The sequence below is a fragment of the Alligator mississippiensis genome, chromosome 4, assembly GCF_030867095.1.
Source record: "Alligator mississippiensis isolate rAllMis1 chromosome 4, rAllMis1, whole genome shotgun sequence".
Classification (NCBI taxonomy): domain Eukaryota; kingdom Metazoa; phylum Chordata; order Crocodylia; family Alligatoridae; genus Alligator; species Alligator mississippiensis.
The window spans coordinates 65,945,896-65,967,455 of NC_081827.1; the positions used below are offsets into that span (position 1 = coordinate 65,945,896).

A 21,560-nucleotide genomic window follows, 5' to 3' on the forward strand; every position below is an offset into this window, starting at 1 on the left:
CTGTTCTGTCTTTCATTAGGCTGGTCCTAACTCCTGTGCATTCACCATGACTTTGCTGGGCCCGGACCCAGGTAAATTTTAAATTTATTGTAATACACTTAATGCACTCAAGAAAGGATCTAGATCAGGGTGGGCAAAATGGCAGATCTGGCCAGCAGCTAGATTTAATTTCCCAGCAGCCCCTGCCCACATGGCTGGAGCCAGTTTCCTTGGAGACCCCAACCGCAGCTGCACTGTGATAGCTCAAGGGGTTGCCATGGAGAGCGGCCCCAGCCATGCTGGTAGGGCATATGGCAGGGCATGGCAAGGGGCTGTTCCAGAACCGCTGGGATCTGGCGGCAGGGGCAGCTTGATCAATGCCAGGGCAGAGCCCTAATCTGCAGCATGCATGCTTTGGGCAGGGGCACACAGGCAGCAGATCATGGCTCTGCCCTGGCTTGGGACCATGCTGTCACTGCTGCAAGGAGCTGGGGCAGAGCCGTGATCTGCAGCCTGCATGCTCCAGGTTCCCTGCAGCAGTGACAGCGTGGTTCTGAGCTGGGGCATAGCTGTGATTTGCTGCCTGTATGCCCCTTCTCAAAGCATGTGGGCTGCAGATTGCGGCTCTGCCCCAGCCCTGACCAAGCTGCTCCTGCTGCAAGATCCCAGCAGCCCCCTGCCCTGCTCTGCCACATGACCTGCCAGTGCAGCTGGGGCCGGTCTCTATAGCAACCCCAGCCTTGTGCTGTCACAGCACAGCTGTGGCTGGGGTCTCCATGGAAACTGGCCCCAGCCATGTGGGCCGGGGCTGCTGGGAAATGGAGTCCACTGCAGGCCAGATCCAGCCCATGGGCGAGACTTTGCCTGCCCTAATCCAGATTTACAAAATAGCTCTGATATTTCACTGATCATATTGTGTGGAACCTCATGCTTCCCATTTAGTGCTAATGCTCCTTTTTCTCTTTGGTTGCTAGTGTATAAAAACAACAGTGTTTACTATTTTATAAGCTGCTTGAAGACCAACACAAGAGCAAGCATCGAGGAGCAGAGCTGAAGCCTATGCTTCAGGTGGCAAAAATGCCTGCATAAAGAAGAGCTTTTTTTACAGAGCATTTTATACAATGATGCTGGCTGTGGCTGCATTAATAATCAAGTGCATAAATACATATACACCAAACCCTTAAGCGGATTTGTGTATCTATAATTTATAGAAACTTATTTTCTTTGGACACAAACCATAATGAGCCAAGATGAACATATCTTCCACTGTTTACAGTAAAAGGCATTCAAGAAGCCAAGCACAATAAATATTTTAGTTCCCTAATCTTGCTATTAACAGGAAACATGACTACCTGCCAGCTCTAGTTGAAAGTTATAGAAATGGAGGTTAGAAAGTGAATCTCTGTATCATTTTCTCAGGTCATTAAGATTAAGAGAAATTATGCCAAACAATTAAGGGCTAGCAAAGCTATTCATCACTGAAAACTGACAGATCTGGGCCAGTTTTTACTGTTTTAGTTATCTGTCTATACAGAATCACTACAGAGGGCAAAAGTTTCTTGTTAAAAATGGTTTCTACAGGTGACTTCTTTAGGGAGTAACAAGCAGAATCATTTAAGAGAAATATTTTCTGAATATTAGCACTGATTGCTCTAGAGGATGGTTGCAGAACATGTCTCAAATACAGGAGCTATGGAATTCCATGAAAAAAATAAACTTAATTGGCTATAAAATTCCAGTGCAAGCCAGTCAAAAAGGGCTTTGGGGCGCAATCCTATTCCAGCTGAAACTGATGTGGAAATCCTCATGGACTTCAATAGGAGCAGAAACAACAAGTTTGCAATAATATTTTTTTAATCTACCCTGCACAGACAGTATGCTTCCTAAAAACTTGATGTGCTGCAGTTATGCATACATGGTCTAACATTAGGTGCAAGTGTCATTAAAGAAGTGAAGTATATGTTGTTTGTATTTAAGAATTCAAGTAATTGGTTCTCTCTTGCTGTTTTGAACATCGGGGTGCCTATACATGAGCAAGGTGACTGCTCCAGCATGCTAGAATTCCAGCACGTCAGAGCAGACTCGATTAATTGAGTCTGCTGAAGCGTGGCAATTACTGCACTCCCACTGATATTTTGAAGCACTGGGCCACAGGTATATGAGACACTCTGAGTGTTTTAATTAGTGTGGCTCTCAGAGCCACTGTAATTAAAGCTCCTCCCCTTCCCCCCCCACTCCTGAGCATGTGTATAAATGCCCCAGGTGTTGGACTTTCCAGCTTCCTAGAAAAAAAAATCCCTTCCTTTGGCAATTGGCAGAATACATGTTTTAGAGTAGGCCCTAATTCTGGTATACTTATGCATATGCTTAATTATAAGCATTCAGTTACTCCTATGACTTACGTGGAGCTACTCATATGCCTAAAGTTAAACATGCACAGAAGTGCTTGAAGAATAAGGACTCCAATATGCACATTTTCTGGATCCTCCAACATATAATTATTACCATGACAAGTAACACAGAAACACTAGGAACAATAGAGATGTAATTGTTAGCATTAATTGGGGCATTATCTTCAAACGATCTATGAAAACACTTTGGACCAGATCCCAGGTGCCTTCATTTAGGCATCAAAATGCCTAAAATTTACGTACCTTGTCCTGTGAGGGAGATTCAAATCAAAAGGGGTAGGGCCCTAGGCTTCCTATACAGTAAACAGTCTCTGCCCAGGTGCCTCTTGAAGTCATTCCAGATCACCGCAGGCTTACCTTTCTCCCAGCATCAGGAACAGCACCTCTGCTGGGGGATCGGAGCACACTTTACAGGTAGGGAGGGGGAGGGAGGGACCGTGCAGGGGAGGGAGACGGGGCAGCGCTCCGGTTGGCTGAAGTGCTTTCTGATGCTCCAGGCTCCAGAGCACTGTCAGGGAGAGCAGGCCTAGGTAGAGAAGCAGAGTGCGGTCCCCGGCCATACAGTCGGGTCAGCAGGAATCCACGCCACGCCTGGCCCCGTCCTGAGTAGGGGTGCATCAACGGGCCTCCAAGCACTTTCAGGGGCAAATCTTGGAGGGGGGCACGTTCCCCCCTGTGCCCCCCTACCAGTTGCCAGTTCTCAGCAGTCACTGGGTAGCCAGTGAGGGTGGAGGTAGGTTGTTCTTCAACAAAAAGAGATAGAAGATGCCTCCCTCAGCCTGGTGGTCAGGGCATTCTCCTGGGGAGCTGAAGATGTGGATTTGAAGTGAGGGAGAGCCCAGAACCCTAATCTCTCATTTAGTGAGTTAAGGGTTTCTCCCATGACACTGGTGGGCAAAAGATGTGTGTCACTGCCCCGGCTGTGTTTCTTGTTGGGCTGTATGTTGTGCTGTCACCAGCAGATAGTTGTGTGGTGTGATATGTCCCCACCTAAGAAATTGGGACTTAGGTGGACTTTAGATGCCTTCCACACCAATTTGAGAGAGTAGGCACCAGGCAGCTGTCCTGGCATGCAGAGTAGCCCAAATCTAGGTGCACAGGGATCTTTTCAGGCCCAAATGGAAGCACCTAATGAATCTCTGCACCTAAGTGGCTTTGCTGCAACTAAGAAAGGTCTTTTTGGATTATTCCTTATAAGTTAGGCACTTGCATTCCATCCAAGTTAGGGTTACCATATTTCCAGGTCCAAAAAAGAGGACACCTGTCACCGGGGGGAGGGCAGAGACATGCCGGTACCCTACCCCTGCCAATTTTGTTCCCCCTCACTGCCAAGCCACAGTGCCTCCCAGCCCTGCTTCTGCCCCTCACTCCTGACCCACTGACCCCAGCCTTTCCAGTGCCCCTCACTCCCAACCACAGTACTCTTTCCCCCTGGGCCATGATGGTGCCCCTCACTCCTGACCCGCAGCCTCCTGCCCCCCCCCCAATCCCTGCTAGAGGGCCCCAGCTATCCCTGGCCTGACTGGGCCAGAGTCCAGTGGCTCCAATTCATGCAGGCAGCAGCGGAGTGTGTTGGGCCCCAACACAGGCTGAAAGGAAGAAGAGGGGAGGCTTGTGGCACCCCGCACCCTGGGTTGGGGCTGCTGCCGGGGCCATGCAGCCTGGCCATGCCCCCCTTCCCACCACCCCCCCTGCGAGCATGGGCACAGAGTGCTCCTGGCCACAGAGTTCCCCATTGCTCCTGGCCACAGAGTTCCCCATTGCTCCTGGCCACAGAGTTCCCCATTGCTCCTGGCCACAGAGTTCCCCACTGCCCTCAGAGGGCCACCGCCCCTTTCCCCTACTAGAGAAGCAGACAGCGCCCCCCGCCTTATCACAGCCCCAACCCCCGCCCTTCTGCCCTGACCAAATATCTAGGATTTTGCTGTGCTCCAGGGGTGGAAGCAGGGTGAGGGCTGTCAGAGGCAGCAAGGAGCATCACATGGGTCTGTGCGCACCTCTGCAGCTGCAGGCAGGTATGTCTGTACTCACTGCTGCCTTCAATCACCCTCCCCCTGTTCCCACCAGTGGGGCAAAGCAAAATCTCAGACATTTGGTCAGATTTAAAAAACCTGTCCAGATGGAAATCAGAGGGCTCAAAAAGAGGACGTGTCCAGGAAAACCCAGACATACGATAACCCTAACAAGTCCTATTTTGCCATCTCATAGGTCAATTTAGATTTAGCTTTTTGGAACTGGATCAAGAATGAGTATAATTGGCATAGTTAATGATTGATGGTAATTTAATACAAGAAGATTGTTATTTAAACCTTTCTTATGAGGCCTGTTAAGGCCTTCCTTTGTTTTTTTGCTTTACTCTTCAGTTGATGGATTATTTTTTATCTTGAAAATTTTAAGCACTGTGAGGGTTGCACACCAATTATTTTCTCTCAGGAACAGTGAAGATCAGGGCATCTCTAAACTTGGTTTTAAAGTCTTGATAGACTGATTAGAGATACCAACTTAGCTTTGGGAAAATGTGTGCTACATGCTTCATGCTGTAATTTGGCTTTACTGGGGATAAAATCCCAGAGGAAGGCAACCTTGAAGAACACTGTAGGAGTGAAGAATAAGTAGCAGGGCTGAGGAGGAGACAGAAGGTGTTAATAATTGAAAATAAGTGCACTCCATGTCTGAGGGGTGTTGTTTGTAGCTGTGTTCATCAAAGGACATGGGCAAACAAGGTTCTTTGGGCAGATGTAATATCTTTTATTAGACCAACTAAATAGTTGGAAAATTTGTTCTTTGCAAGCTTTCAGGCACAAGCAACCTTCTTCAGGCATAGGGAAATTCTGTTGGTGTTTGTGTGCTTTCCTGGGTAGAATAGAAGCCAAAATGCAAAATGAAGGTCTGTGAAAATGCAAATGCGTCACAGTAAGTTTCAAAGGAAATAGGAGACAATAAGTATGAAAAGGTAGTGGGGGGGAAGGGGAAGATGATGATAAAATGTAGCTGGTGAAATGCAGACGGGTTACCTGGGATCATCAGATGGCAGGCAGCTTATAATGTGCCATAAATCTAATGTCTATATTTAGTCCATGATTTTTTGAATCCAGTAGATTTATGGTGAAGTGAAGTTCATAGTCTCATCTATGAAAAGTATTTTGTAAATTCCCTTTGAGGACTAGAACTGAGATTGGAGAGAGTGGTTGTCTTGTGAGAAATGTGCACCCACAAGTAATTGGGTATTTTTGCCCTTGAATGCACACCAAAAATCTATTATTCTGGTATCCATGTCTGAGCTGCGCACACAATACATATATCACACTAAAAGCCTTTTTACTAACTTTATGAGTCGGTATTTCCTGATGTTAAATGCTAATGCAAAACGTATTCATTCTTAAGAACGAATCTACTGGATTGCCTATGTCTGGGGTTAACCAAGTCTCTTAATTTAGCACAAAACAAAAAATCTGATTCCATCTCTTTCCAGTCATTTGTTAGCCCTGTTGTGTAGCCCTTCCCAGTCTGTTTTTCTCTCTTGTACATCTTGCATTTTGACTTCGTATTTAGTTTCTGTTTTAGAATCTATTTTTTAAGCTCCTTCTACCTCCCTTCTCCAGAAAGCCATTTACTGCTTGGAAAAGGAGAGGAAGAGAGGGATTGCAAGGTGTATTAATTGAAAGTTCTGACAGTGAGCTGCATGTGCCCTTGTAGCTGGGTTTAGTACTACAGGGACAGATCAAAACAAGAGAAGTGTGAGCCTAGGGAGCTGCTACCAAGCCAGTGGTCCTCTGGGGCTAGGGACAGACATTCAAAAAGCCTGAGCCTGAATTGATTCAATCTTTGCAGGTTAGTGTAACCTACCTAGGCTGAATCAGTTTGTAACCATACAGACATCCCCTCTGGACTGAAAAAATGCAGGTATATGCCTGCAGTGGCTCAGGCTAGAAGCCAGGGGGGCACTAAAACAGCCCTCCCTTCCCTTTGACAGTGCTGAGCTGAGGATGGGGGGCGTGGTCAGGCCTCGGCAGGACGCTCTGATTAGGGAGAGGTTCCCCCCACACCCCCTCGGTCACCAAGGAGCCAGCCAGGATTTACATAGCATTTAGTTATCAGTAGGGAACATTTATCACCCCATCAGCAAAACAAAAGGATCTCTCCATTAGTTCAAGCTCTTAAACAACTAGTTCCAAAGAAGGAATGGAGGGACATTACCAGCTTAGCTATTGCTTAGCTCCAAAGAGCCCTAAGCAGCACAGTCCTGTCTGTCTTTGTCCTGTCTGCCACAGCACAGACCATAGCCAGCATGTGGTATGCTAGCTAATGCCAAGAGGTGTCTGTGTATGGCAGAGGGGAGAGGGGAATCCCTGCTTAGCAGGGAGTAATGAGGGGAGGGTGGTGGGGGAGTAGGGGGAAGCCAGGCAAATGCCTGCAGTCTCTGCCAGAGCTTCAGCGAGGAAGCAGAGGGGAGAGGCCAGCTCTGCTGTGGGGCAGAGAGCCCAGCCTAGAGAGTATGCCAGGATGCTGGGGGAGTCTGGTTTAACTTAAACCAGGAAGGGGTCTGGGACAGACATTGCATAAACCAGTTTGACCCAAATCAGTTAATTTTGATACTATATTCAACCGGGTTTATCTCAAACTGGTTTCAGCCTTTTTCAAACCAATTTATGTGCACTGAACATCTGGGCTAGGGACATTTATTCAAAAAGCCTGAATTGATTCAATCTTTGCAGGTTAGTCTAACCTGTCAAGGTTGAACCAGTTTGTAACCATACAGACATCCCCTCTGGACTGAAAAAATTCAGGCACATGTCTACAGTGGCTCAAGCTAAAAGCTGGGGGTGTTAGAGCAGCCCTCCCTTCCTTCCATACTGCTGAGCTGAGGGGGTTGTGACCAGGCCCTGGCAGACACTCTGATTAGGGAGTGGTTCCCCCCCACCTCCTTGATAACAGAGCATTTATCAGCTTTGTTATCAGCATTTAGCACCCCATCAGAAAACAAAGCCTCGCTCATTAGTTCAAGCTCTTCTTAAACAGCTTTTTCTAAAGGAAGGAATGAAAGGATATTACCAGCTGAACTGTTGATTAGCTCCAAAAAGCCACAAGTGCAGATCCAGGGTCACCCCCCGCTGCCCCCACCTCATGAGCCACAGCTCCATCCTGTGCCCCCCTGCTCCAGCTGGGCAGTGCCTGCCCCTGCACCCTCCCTCACCGCAGGGGGCGTTGATCTGCCCCCCCACACCCTTTCTCTTCCCCCCTCCCTTCCGACTTACCAGCTGGAGGCAGCTCTCCACGCTGCCGGCTCTGCTCCATGTCGTGCTGCAGCTGTGCGCAGCACGGGCATTTATTGGCCAAATTATCATCCCCATCAGGCCAATATCCGATATAGACAATTTTCTTTATATCGGTACCATTCCAATATCGGACCAATGTATTGGCGCACCTCTAGTTTAATACAGTTTCTGATAATTTAAACCAGTTAATGTGTAATGTCTGTCCCTAGCCCAACTGTTCCCATGACTGCATTAAGTCCAATAAACAAGCAGAAAGGAAAGGTATGACTTTCAAAGAACTTCCAGATGCTTTATTTGCCACAGCATTTGCAGGGGGCAGGGCAGACTGGGTTGCTTTTTATTTCTTCTCCACCTGAAAAGTATGTGCACTCCCCTTCCCTCATTCCCTGATTAGAGGACTCTGCTCTAGAATCAAAATTGCTACATTTGGGTTTTCATTTGTCATTTTCACTATTCAGGCAGTAGAGGAGGCTGATAAACATGGATGTATGCATTGAGGACAGATTTCATTTCCCAATTTTTTCAGGGATCTCTTTCCAACCTTCGTCGCTGATTTATAGTATGGCTTCTGCTATATTATGCAAATATTGTGTCCCTTTTCCTGCAAAAGTATTTTTAAAATAGACTCTTCATATTTAGTTCTGCAAACAGGTTTCCCATGGGAAAACAGGTGACGTTCACTTCTCAGTTTTATGATATGTACAGAATATATCCCATCATCATGAGCTGCTGCAGAGCAGGGCTATGAACTGTTAGGAGAACATACCAAGTAAAGCAATGAAAAGTAGGTTAGAATTGGGAAAACAAAAACAAAAAAAACATTTACTTCATTTCAGAGTAGTGGTTCACAATTTATTACAGTATATCATGTTACTTTACTTGGACTGTAAATTATCCAGCTTGTAATACAAAGCCTTTATTTATCATAAGATAAATGCTACCAATTTGGCTTTTGCAAAAATAATGAAGTAGTAAGTGCTGTTTGCTATGCATTAAAGAGGCAGAAACTAGGGATAAAAACATGCCAAACTTTAAAAAGCATAAAGAATGGTGCTGGTATGTACCACCAACACTAATGCCTGGGAAACACTCATATGCAACGTGGATCTCACTGTGCCTTTTATATTGTTCAAGCTTCTAGACATTCATGTTTATATTCAAGATATCTAGTAAAAATTTGAAAATAATCATCTAGGTGTGGCATGTAACTTTAAACTATCAAAGGTAAAAGCTGCATGAAAAGAAGCTGTTCCATACGTTTCTCATTTCATTTTCTTTGAAAGTAAACTTGATGGCACATATCCTATTTTTCTTCATGGAACTTGGGTGTAGAAAATGTGTTCAGACTCACAGTTATTCCTGCAAGTGTTCCACTGGTAGCTAAGTATATGGTAGTGGCTCTGGACATGACTTGTGTCCAGTGGTTTTTCTTTTGGCTCATATACAAGCAGTTCAGGATGTTATCCACTATAAGACTGTTTTTTAAGAGTGGGTGGTGAATATCAGTTTACTCACAAAAAGTGAAAAGTCTCAAGTTACCACATTGTAGCTTGATTGGATGCTATAATGATTAATACTACAGGAAAAATATAGATAGGCAGTTTGCCAGAGCCTGTGGATGTTTTATGTACTTGCTTTCCAAAGCCTATTGTACAAATTCCTGCAACACTTGCACAGTTGTCACTGTTTTCATCTGACTGCACTGTTATATGGAGAAATAACAGAGGAATATATTTGAATGAAGCTCTAATTAAACTCTCCTATTTTGAAACAATTGCTTCCCTTGGCTACCACTGCCAAGTATTTCTTCTTTCTGGGACAGAAACAAAGTAAAGACAGAGTCCGGAGAAGCTAAACAAAGCTGTTTCAGCTACCCTTTCTATGAAATATTATGCAGCTGGCTATCCATTTCAAAGAGGATCCATGATTATGTCTTACATAAATATTTAGATAAAGAAATAGTTGTATGTACTGAGAAACAAAGGATATACTGGTGATAAATATGGCTAGGATATCCTTCTAGAATATCATGGTCCAAGTGGTTTATTATATCTATGCATCATAATAGCTGTAAAGAGGAGTATATATTTTTTCCATTTTAAAAAACCTTATAACATTAATCTTAAATGTAAGCTTTTTGTTGGCACTTAATGTCCTGATGGGACATGGGAATCGCACTCTTAAATTACTTCTGTGTCTCCCATCAGAACTTTCTTGTTCAGCTATGACCTATTTGCGTCACTGAATCTTTTATTTGTTTGGTTTTTTTTAAGTGTTCTGGACTGCTATCAAAATGCTATCTTTGCAATCTCCATTGTGTTGGTTTTCAAACATCAATGAATGCTGAATAGAAATATACAGGAGCAAATTTCTGTTTAGATTTAAGTGACTCTTTCTAATAATTTCTTTTTAATTACAGAGCAAAGAGATTGCATTCCAGCTTCATGAGGATTTAATGAAAGTTCTTAATGAGCTTTACACGGTAAGCACATTTATTTAGCTTCTGTTGCAAGACTTTCTGTTTTATATACTTTATAACATAACAATTCACCGCACAAAAATAACATAGCGTTTTTGTGAAGACACAGTTAAATCATTCTTTTTTCCATATAATATGCTTACCTGAGCTGTATGCATGTCATGAGTTGCAGTCAGATAAGGTTAGTGCAGTGGGCACCTTAATGATGAGTTTAAATTTTCTGCTTTATCCTCGATACATTTTCAAATCATTCATCACTTTTGTAGGTATTAACCTTTCAAACAGTTTCAGACCTTTTACACGCTCATAGTTTCATAGTTGGTAGGGTTGGAAGGGACCTAAGTAGATCATCAAGTCCAACCCCCTGCCATGGGCATGAAAGAGTACTGGGGTCAAACAAGCCTGGCTAGGTGATTATCCAGCCTCCTTTTGATGACCCCCAGGGTAGGAATGAGCACCACTTCCCTTGGAAGTTGGTTCCAGATCCTAGGCACCCTGACTGTGAAGCAGTGCCTCCTAATATCTAGCCTGAATCTACTCTCAGTCAACTTATGGCCATTATTCCTTGTTACTCCTGGTAGGGCTTGGGGGAACAGGGACTCCCATAGCCTGCTGGTCCCCCTTGGCCAGTTTATAGATGGCCACCAGATCCCCCCCTCAGCCTTCTCTTGTGGAGGCTGAACAGGTTCAGGTCCCATAGCCCCCATTCATAGGGCTTGCCTTGCTGCCTCCTGATCATGCAAGTGGCCCTCCTCTGGACCCTCTCGATGCTGTCCATATCCCTCCTGAAGTGCGGCGCCCAGAACTGGACGCAGTACTCCAACTGCGGCCTGACCAGTGCCGCATAGATGGGGAGGATCACCTCCTTGGACCTGCTCATGATGCATCTGTGGATGCATGACAAGGTGCAGTTAGTCTTCCTGACCGCGTCCCCACATTGGCAGCCCATGTTCATTTTGGAATCAATAATGATTCCAAAATCCTTTTCTGCCTCTGTGATAATGAGAAGGGAGTTCCCCAGCCTGTAGATATGCTGCTGGTTCTTCCTCCCCAGGTGCAATACCTTGCACTTGTCCATATTGAAACTCATCCTGTTCTCATCCGCCCACCCCTGTAACCTGTCCAGATCTAGTTGTAGCCTGTCTCTCTCCTCCAGTATGCCCACTTCCCCCCACATCTTAGTGTCATACACGAATTTGAACAAGGTGCTTTTCACCCCCTCGTCCAAGTCGCTGATGAAGATGTTGAACAGTGCAGGCCTGAGGACCGACCCCTGGGGGACCTCACTGCCCACATCCCTTCAGGTCGAAAGAGACCCGTCTACCTCCACTCTCTGGGTGCAGCCCTCCAGCCAATTTGCGACCCATCTGACTGTGTAGGTATCAACGCCACAGTCACCTAATTTCTTCATGAGAATGGGGTGAGAGACAGTGTTGAAGGCCTTCCTAAAGTCCAGATTTTGTGACCTAGTCATAGAAGGCCACTAGGTTGGTCTGACACGACCTCCCTCGAATGAACCCATTTTAGTTGCCCCCCCTGCAGGTCCCACGCAGATGTGCTCCTGGATAATTTTCTCAAAGAGCTTCCCTAGGACTGAGGTAAGACTAACGGGCCTGTAGCTTCCTGGGTCCTCCTTCCTTCCTTTTTTGAAAATGGGGACCACGTTGGCCCTTTTCCAGTCCTCTGGCACCTCATCAGAGCACCATGAGTGCTCATAAAGCTGTGCCAGGGGTCCCGCAATGACCCCTGCTAATTCCGTCAGCACTCTGGGTTGGAGATTGTCAGGACCTGCTGATTTGAACACGTCTAGTCCCACCAAAAGTTCCCTGACTAGGTCCTCACTGATCCTAGGCGTGGCAGCGCCTCCCCTAGGTCCGTCGGGTATCCCAGTGGGGGGATGCCCCAGTCCTTGCTCAAAAAAATGGAGGCAAAGAAATTGTTAAAGAGGTTAGCTTTGTCATCTAGTGTAACCACCAGATTTCCTAGCGTGTCCTACAGAGGCCCTACATTACCCGGTACCTTCTTTTTACCTCTCTACAAACTTAGCTAAATAATTTTTTTTTCAACTGGATATCCTAAACTTGACTCCCATGGCTGTATAGTGCCACATGAGTCTCAGGCTGGGAATGACCAAACTACACAACTGGGCCCTAAGTGCTTACTGCCATGAATTGGCTTATTGCTACTTAGAGTAAGAGCAGACTCCAGATTGGTGTCATTGGCATCTAAATAATGTCAAGATGGAATTTCAGTACCTGAGTTTTAAACAGTGCCGGATTAGCCCAGTTTCATCAGCCCAGAAACTCACTAGATGCTTAAATTCTTTTGAGTCCTATATTTTGAACTCCAGAAATCCAGATGGATGGATGTCAGCTTTTAAACGCACCCAGACCTAGATTTTTAGCACCCACCTAGGTCTTGTGGCAGGCCAGAATGTGTCTTAAGTCCCTAGAGTGCCCTGACCCAGTAGGCATCCTCAGAGTACACCTAACTCACACTGACAGCAGTACAGAGTACAGCTGGCATGGTCATTTTCAGTCCAAAATGGAGGAGATGAGGGAAGATGAGATTGTGTCCACCTTTTGCATAATTTCTTAGTGTTAAAGCACTTGCCTATGAAGTAGGAAACACTGATGAGGGCACTCTGCTGGGAAGAGTGAGACCTGCATCCTGGTCCCTTCTTCCAGGTTTATTTCTGCTTTTTAATCAACAACCATCTAATGTAAAATGCACAAACAGTCCAGGAAGCAGAAACCAGAAACCTCTCCCAGCTGAGAAACCTCATTGTTGCGCTACAAAGTCAGGCTTCCTGGTGCTTGTTCGCCTTCTCTTTCGATGACTCTTGTGCACTTGGTTGCACACTGACTCGTCTTCAGTAGGATGCATGGTAGACACCCTCCGCTCTAGCACTGTGGTTAGGACACTTTCTTGACAACAGGGAGATGTGGGTTTAAGTCCCCTCAAGATTCAACCACTAGACTGTTGAACAAAATACCACTGCTGCTGCCACCCACAACCATTGGTCCCACTGGAGGCATTTGATGAGTCAGGTGTCTAAGCTCTGGAGAAGTGTAGCAATTCAGATACACCCCTGTGCTTAACATTTCCTACCGGCTAGCTTTAGATACTTCTGCATGGTTGGAATTACCCTTCAAAGGGTGCTTCATTTTCTGTGTACCTCAGATGCCTATTTCTGAATCATCCTTTGGAGGCTCTATTGATCATATAGGCTCCATTAGGCACACCTAACCCTATCTAACGGAATTCATAGAATCATAAAAAGTTAGGGTTGGAAGGGACCTCAGGAGGTCATCTAGTCCACCCCCCTGCTCAAAGTAGGACCATCCCCAAGTAGATCATCCTACCCAAGGCTTTGTCTAGCCAGGTCTTAAAAATGTCCAAGAATGAATATACTTTGGGTAACCTGTTCCAGTGCTTTACAACCCTCCTAGCGAGAAAGTTCTTCCTAATATCTAACCTAACCTTCCCTTCCTGTAACTTGAGCCCATTGTTCCTTGTTCTGTTGGCTGCCACCACTAAAAGCAGTCTAGCTCCGTTCTCTTCAGAACCCACTTCAGGTAGTTGAAGGTTGCTATTAAAACCCCCTTCAATCTTCTCTTCTGCAGACTACATAAGTCCAGTTCCATCAGCTTCTCCTCATAAGTCATGTGCCCCAGCCACCTAACCATTTTCGTTGCCCTCTATGGACTCTCTCCAATTTGTCCACATTCTTTCTGTAGTGGGGGGCCCAGAACTGGACACACTACTCCAGATGTGGCCTCCTGAGTGCCGAATAGAGGGGAAGAACCACTTCCCTTCATCTGCTGGTAATGCTCCTACAAGTGCAGCCCAGTATGGCTTTAGCCTTCTTAGCAAAAAGCGCACGCTGTTGTCTCATACTCAGCTTATTGTCCACTGTAACCTCCAGATCCTTTTCTGCAGAGTTGCTGCTTAGCCAGTTGGTCCCCAGCCTGTACCAGTGCATGGGATTGTTCTGTCCTAGTGCAGGACTTTATACTTATTCAAACTCAAGAGATTTCTTTTGGCCCAATCCTCCAATTTGTCAAGGTCTCTCTGAATCCTCGTCCTACTCCCGTTGTTGGTGTCATCCATGAATTTGTTGAGGGTGCACTCCATCCAAGTCACTGATAAAGATATTGAACAAAGCCAGTCCTGGGCATTCCACTTGACACTGCCATCCAATTAGATATTGAGACATTGACTGCTACCCTCCGAGCCCAATGATCCAGCCAGTTTTCTATCCACCTTACAGTTCATTCATCCAACCTGTACTTCCTTAATTTGCTTGTGAGAATATTGTGGGAGATTGTATCAAAAGCCTTGCTAAATTCAAGGTATATCATAACCACTGCTCTTTCCGCATCCACAGAGCCAGTCATCTCATCATAGAAGGCAGTCAGGTTGGTCAGACATGATTTGCCCTTAGTAAATCCATGCCGATTGATACTAATCACCTTCTCTTCCAAGTGCTTTGAAATGGATTCCTTGAGGACCTACTCCATGATTTTTCCAGGGACTGAGAAGAGGCTGACCAGTCCATAGTTCCCTGGATCATCCTTTTTCACCTTCTTAAAGATGGGCACTATATTTTCCCTTTTCCAGTCATCCAGGACCTCTCCCAATCACCAGAGGTTTTCAAAGATGATGGCCAGTGGCTCTGCAATCACATCAGTCAACTCCCTTGGTACCTTTGGGTGCATCTCATCCAGTCCCATGGAATTAGTCATTTGAGGCCAAGCATTTCATTTTTAGGTACTATAGTTCGTAAGTGCAGGTGCTAAATTGGCCAGTCTGGGAGTGGCTCTGAAGATGTAATCTTGCACATGTTGAAGTTGATAGCAGAACTCACATTGACTTGAGCAGTACAAAATCAAAAGCATTTGCCTAATGGCTTTACTGAACCAGAAGAATATTGCAGGATTGGGCATAAGTATTTTATTTTTGAGTTTTCTCTGATTATATTTTTTCCATTGTCACAAGAGTGTTGTCTGTTCCCTGTGATAGTTCCATACAGTATGTGGTTTCTTTTTTAAATTTTATTTCATAACTCATTTTATGAAAATTCTGTTGGAAAATAGTAAGGCATGGGTTTTGTTTTAGGAATTTTGTAATGGGAAGACTCTTGGAAGTTTATGAAGTGCAAAATATTTAAGTATTTAGACAAAATATGGGTGCTGGGTTGGAATCGTGGGGCCATTCATTAAATAAATGATCAACTGCTGCAGAGGAGTGTTTAAGTGGTTAGGTTAGTTGGGCCCCATCCCAGATGGTGTAACTTTGTTTTTAGATAGCTGCATTGCAGTAGTTCCATTTAAAGAAATGAAATAGTGAGTATAACTAGAAAGTTTTTAATCACTGTCAGCCAGCTGATTAGACTATCTGGCAGTGGGGAAATGCATAAAGTTTTACACATTTGAATAGTTACATTTTGATTATGTTTGTTGTAAATTGAATGTAGAAACCATTTAAAATTGAATGATTTTAATTAAAAAAGCAATGACTAATAATTAGTTTCTACACAGATAGCCATGCAGGTGTACCCTATCTTACTCCTGTGTTAGGTGTACCAATTAGTTTTTTATTGTTAAACCTTTAATTTTTTTATTTTTATGAAAAAACATGTTATTTGACTTATCTTGCAGGTGTGATCTACAAGGTCCTTGAAACATTTTGCTTATATTTTTAGCAACCTAATAGAGTTTCTTTACATTACGGGAAGGGAGAAGAAAGGGGGAACCTGGTTAGATGCTGAGACCTTATTATTAAACTAGGCGGGAGGAGACCTGCTAGAAACTGAGTTCTTGTTGAGCTAATATTTTGCTGAAGTCTTAAATGACACTGTTAGGAGTGCTAAGCCCCTAAACTGTTCAAATATTAGCTTCTCTTTGGTTAGTTTTGTCATTGTTGATTAAGGTTTTTTGTGTAACATATATGCAGATCAATACAGAGATATAGACGTAATATGTACAAATATGTAATTTTAATTATATAAAAGAAAATATTATATTTGCCTGGCTAGACCAGAAAGACTTTGCAACAGCAAACATGTATTTTTAAGCTTCAGTTGATATCTATTTTATAAGAAAGGGAACTTACCTTTTTATCTGGTCAGTAATCAAGAACAATAAACAAAAGTAATAAAATTATTGCAAACTTGTCAGTATGAAAAAAGGACGATCTGTGTCTACACTTCACACTAATGAAAGGTGGAGTAGTACTGAAAGGTCACTCCTGGTGATTTGTTTCCTACCATGATTTTTCTTTTCAATGGAGTCCTAGGTTTCTAAAAGTGCAGCTGTAAATTTTAAATCTTTGAACAGTGACTGGCATTCAGACACTCTCATGTATCTCCAAAGTACTTGTGTGAAGATAGAAGGATTAGAATTTGTAATATACTGAAATGCCATATGAGCAAGGGCTTAATAATGTTTACAATCTGTAGAATAGTTGATTATTTTATAAGAAAGGGTCTTTAAAGTTAATTGATTTTCTTGGATAAAAAACTTCTGTGCTGAAAGTTGGATAAAAAGCATAGTGAGAAGAGAGTGAGACAGTATAGAGCAGGGGTTCTCAATCCCCAGACTGCAGCGAGTCAGCTGCTGGACTGTAAGTGGCCACAGACCAGCAAACTGCAGCCCCCCCAGAGCCAGGCGGAGAGGCCATGGCTCCTTCTGCAGGGCCCACAGCAGTACAGGGTTTGGCCCACCTCCTCACCTGTCTTCCAGCCAGAAATTCCGGCCACAGCTGGCTATGACTGCTGGGCTGCAGTTTGCCAGGCCACAGCCACTTCGGGGCCGCAGTTTGCAGGGCCACAGCATAAAAACTTTGGGAACCCCTGGTATAGAGACATCTAGAGACTGACTCATTGAGGAAAGTAAGTTACATTTGAGAATTTCTAACAGTTCAGTGTCCTGTTAAGGACTAGGTCTTGTACATGGATCTGTTCAGGCACATCTGTCCACCTCTGTGGGTGCCCATTGAGTGCCCAAGTGAATCCATATACAGGGTCTAGCCCTGGATATAATTTAAGAAGCCTTAAAAAGACATTGCTTTGCCAGTATATTTCTTGTTGAGGAATTTTTAATACTATGCTGTGTTAATTATGGAATCATAGAGAAGTAGGACTGAAAGGGACCTCCATAGGTCATCGAAGGGAAGCTGGGTGACAGTGACCACGAGCTGATCACCTTCACCATCCACCATAAAGCTGGCAAGTCAGTCAGTAATACAGAAGTCCTCAACTTCAGGAAAGCTGACTTTGACACACTCAGGAGGTTTGTCAGGGAGGCCCTAAAGGGCCACAACCCAAAGGGGAGGGGAGTTCAAGAGGAGTGGTTGCTCCTTAAGGGAACAATCCTGGATGCGCAAGCAAAGTCTATCCAGTCTCAGAGAAAAGGCAGCCAAAGGGCACAACAGTCCCCTTGGCTCTCCAGGGAACTAGCGGACCTCCTGCGTCTAAAAGGAAGACCTACACAGGATGGAGGACTGGAACCACCACCAAGGAGGAATACTCTGCTCTGGTCCGGACCTGCAGAGAGCAAACCAGGAAAGCCAAGGCTGCAATGGAACTCTAGCTAGCTACAAATATCAAGGACACTAAAAAGTCCTTTTTCAGATATGTGGGGAGCTGGAGAAAAAGCAAGGGCAACATTGGACCCCTGCTAAATCAGATGGGACAACTGACATCCGATGCCCATGAAAAAGCAAACTTGCTTAATGAGTACTTTGCATCAGTTTTTCACCAGTTCCATGGGATGCCCCTGCCCATTGTGGGTCTTGCTTGACCAATCTCATCTCCTTTTACGACCAGGTGACCTATCACCTGGACAAGGGGGAAGAGATTGATGTCATATATCTTGACTTTTAAAAAGCCTTCGATCTAGTATCCCATGATCACCTCATGGCAAAACTAGCTAACTGCGGCCTCGACATCACCATGGTCCACTGGCTGGGGAATTGGCTCCGCAGTAGGACCCAGAGGGTGGTGGTTGATGGAAGTCAGTCGTTGTGGTGCGCTGTGACCAGGGGGGTCCCTCAAGGCTCTGTCCTAAGGTCTACGCTTTTTAACATCTTTATCAATGTTGTAGACGTTGGTGTTAGCAGTGGGCTGGCCAAGTTCGCCAATGACACCAAACTCTGGGGTAAAACATCCACACCTGAGGACAGGAAGGTGATTCAGGCAAATCTTGACAGGCTCATGAAATGGGCGGACGAAAACCTGATGGTGTTTAACACCAAAAAATGTAAGGTTCTCCACCTTGGGAGGAAAAACCTACAGCATGCTTATAGGCTCGGCAGTGCTATGCTGGCTAGCACTACAGATGAAAGGGACTTGGGGGTCGTGATTGACCACAAGATGAACATGAGCCTTCAATGTGATGCTGTGGCTAATAAAGCGAACGAAATGCTGGCTTGCATCCATAGATGCTTCTCAAGAAAATCCCGGGACATCATTCTCCCATTGTACTCGGCCTTGGTGAGGCCACAGCTGAAGTACTGCATCCAGTTTTGGGCTCCACAATTCAAAAAGGATGTGGAGAAGCTTGAGAGAGTCCAGAGAGCCACGCGCATGATCAGAGGTCAGGAAAACAGACCTTTTGATGAGAGGCTGAGAGCCATGGGACTCTTCAGCCTGGAAAAGCTCAGGCTCAGGGATGATCTGGTGGTCACCTATAAGTTTATCAGGGGTGTTCACCAGGATCTGGGGGAACATCTGTTCACCAGAGCGCCCCAACGGATGACAAGATCAAATGGTCATAAACTCCGCCGCGACCGATTCAGACTGGACATAAGGAAGAACTTCTTTACTGTCCGAGCCCCCAAGGTTTGGAATAGACTGGTGCCGGAGGTGGTTCAAGCACCCACTTTGAATGCCTTCAAGACACATTCGGATGTCTATCTTGCTGGGATCCTATGATCCCTGCTGACTTCCTGCCCCTGGGGCAGGGGGCTGGACTCGATCCTTTGGGGTCCCTTGCAGCCCGAATGTCTATGAAATCTAGTCCAACCCCTTGCCTGAGGCAAGATCATCCCTATCCAAATCATCCTGTGCAAATCCATTATCTAAACTCTTAGAAAAAATTACACCATCAATCCTGAAAGAACACAAGCCATAACATCCTAACCTGCCACAAGTAAAGCAGGGGACCATGGCAGCCAACATCCTGCTTCTGTAAAGTTTTTAATGTACATTCAAAAGATCCCAGGAAGAAGGCCATGCTCCCACTACAGAGGTGTAAGAGACTGCGAAATATGCAGTCTTGCCTACTGGTTAGGCCACCAAGAGAAAGCAGGGCCTGGGGCTGGGTCAGAGGGCAGGAATTATATACAAAAGCCAGGGGGAGATCAAGAAGCAGAGTCCATAACACAGTCCAGGGTCAGGATCCAGGGATCATATGTTGAGTACCAATCTGGGAGGAAATCCACAGGGGGGAGTCCACAAACAAAGCCAAAGCAGGGTCAGGAGCCAGGAAACAGAACTGCAGAGAAATCCGAAACTGTAATCCAGAAATAAGCTAAATACCAGGGTCAGGAACCAGGAAGTTTGCCACAGCAGAACTGTTGACAGACCTGCAGACCCAGGCCTCTAGCTGGTTAAATGAATAGGTGGTGCTCTCATCAACCAGTCAGGATGCTTGCTGTTCCTAAACTGGGACAGAGTTCATTAGCTGGGGCTTGCTGCAGGTGGGGCTGCTGTGGTATTTGGCTCAGGCTGGCCTGCCTGACTAGAGCCCCTGACATCACTGGACCCAGGCTGGTCTGCCTGATCAGCGTCCCTAACAAGAGGAAGTCAAACCCCCACTCTATACTAATCTGACCATGCAGTAAAATTCCTTCCTGACCCCACATATGGCAATCAGTCTGACTCTCTGGGTTTAAGTCCCAGAGGAACATTGGCACAGGCCAATCAAAATCCCAACCCTTGGCTGTAGCCAACACCCAATGCCTCTGAGGAAGACTTGAAAAACCCCAGACGCATGTAGCAGCAGAGGATATGGCGGGGCGGGGGGTACAAATCCAACCCTTAATTTGAGATTAAGGGTAAGAACAAAGATTTTATAGCTATATGACACAAATTTCTACCATCCACTCCTAACATGGTGTCAGGCATTCAGGCAAGCCTGACCCTTTCTACTTTCAGACTATCCAAGCTCTGTATCAGGGTTGGGGTGGTGTTGTAGCCAGGGTGGTCTAGGAAATATACAAGAGGCTAGGATACAGCCTCATTTATCCAAAAGTGCTGAGGGACATTCAAAACATTTCGATAAATAGTGTGTTGGTGGCAGCTCTTTTATGGGTATCAGTACTGAATTTTGCAGAAAAATTTACAAGCAGAGCTTGGAAAATTTAGACTTAACCTAGCTTGCCAAATTAGTAAGCGATTTGTACTAGATTAGCACTGGCAACAGTGCTGTGCCGTGTCTTAATCTTTTGTATCAGAAAGTGTTCCAGAAGTAACAGATCATCTCATGACTCTTTACTAGAAATTGAGTCTTGAATGTCTTCCCAGGTAAGTTCTTTTTAGCCTAATCATTACTGGCCTTCTAAGGCCTGGTCATCCCTGTCCAAACCATCCTATGCAAATCATTGTCTAATCTTTTAGCAAAACTACAGTCAACCCTGACATAATACAAGACGTAATACCCTAACTTGCCAGAGGTAAAGCAGGGGGCCTGTTATAGTCATTGGGCACATCTGTATGTACATATTAACATGCAGCAATAAACTCTGGCACATATCACACCAGAGTGTACTGCTTGCAGGTGCTGTATTTACATATGCTGTGGAGGGGCTGGCTAACAGATGAGAGTGCTTCAGTGCGGAACTAACCAGCAGGCAGCCTCCTCACTGAAGCACCTTCGTACCCCAGCCAGCTAGGTTAGCATCTACATCTGCATTGCTGTACATGTTAAAAAACTCCTCAGCAGGATAGTACTTGTATTTACAAGTACTAACCTGCTGCAAAGTTTATTAGTTTGCTGTAGCCTAATAGGGCCACACGTGTAGATGCAGAGAAGTTTACTGCAGAGCTAATTAGACAACCCCACAGTAAACGTCTTGTGTAGACACACCCAGTAGGAATATTTGCATCGATTCCAGTGGCCTTTGGAGCAATTCCTTAAAGTCAATAAACAGTGCTGTGTGGCCTATAAAGAAGAAGGTGAAGAATGGAAAAGAAATCACGTTAAGGATTCCAAGACATGTGCCACCTCCTTTTGAGAAACTTTCCAAGAGCATAAAAATAACTCCTTTTGCTCAAGGGTATTTTTAAGTATGTGAATATGTTAAAGTAAAATGAAACTCCAAACTCAGTCCTTTGAGCGAGAGTACAAAGTGATTCTGGTGAAAGTTCAATATGCCAAAGCTCATAAATGAGGTAAGTCTAAATTAAAT

General features: G+C 45.0%; 1 protein-coding gene across 3 annotated transcripts in view; it reads left to right on the forward strand.

Annotated features, from left to right (window-relative positions):
- SRGAP1 (SLIT-ROBO Rho GTPase activating protein 1) overlaps positions 1–21,560 on the forward strand; it is a 246,350-nt gene that overhangs the window by 146,107 nt on the left and 78,683 nt on the right. For all 3 annotated transcript variants that reach the window (XM_019493059.2, XM_019493050.2, XM_014595919.3), the window contains exon 4: positions 10,086–10,148. In XM_019493059.2, the coding sequence (XP_019348604.1) occupies positions 10,086–10,148 (63 nt within the window). The remainder of the gene's footprint in view (positions 1–10,085; positions 10,149–21,560) is intronic.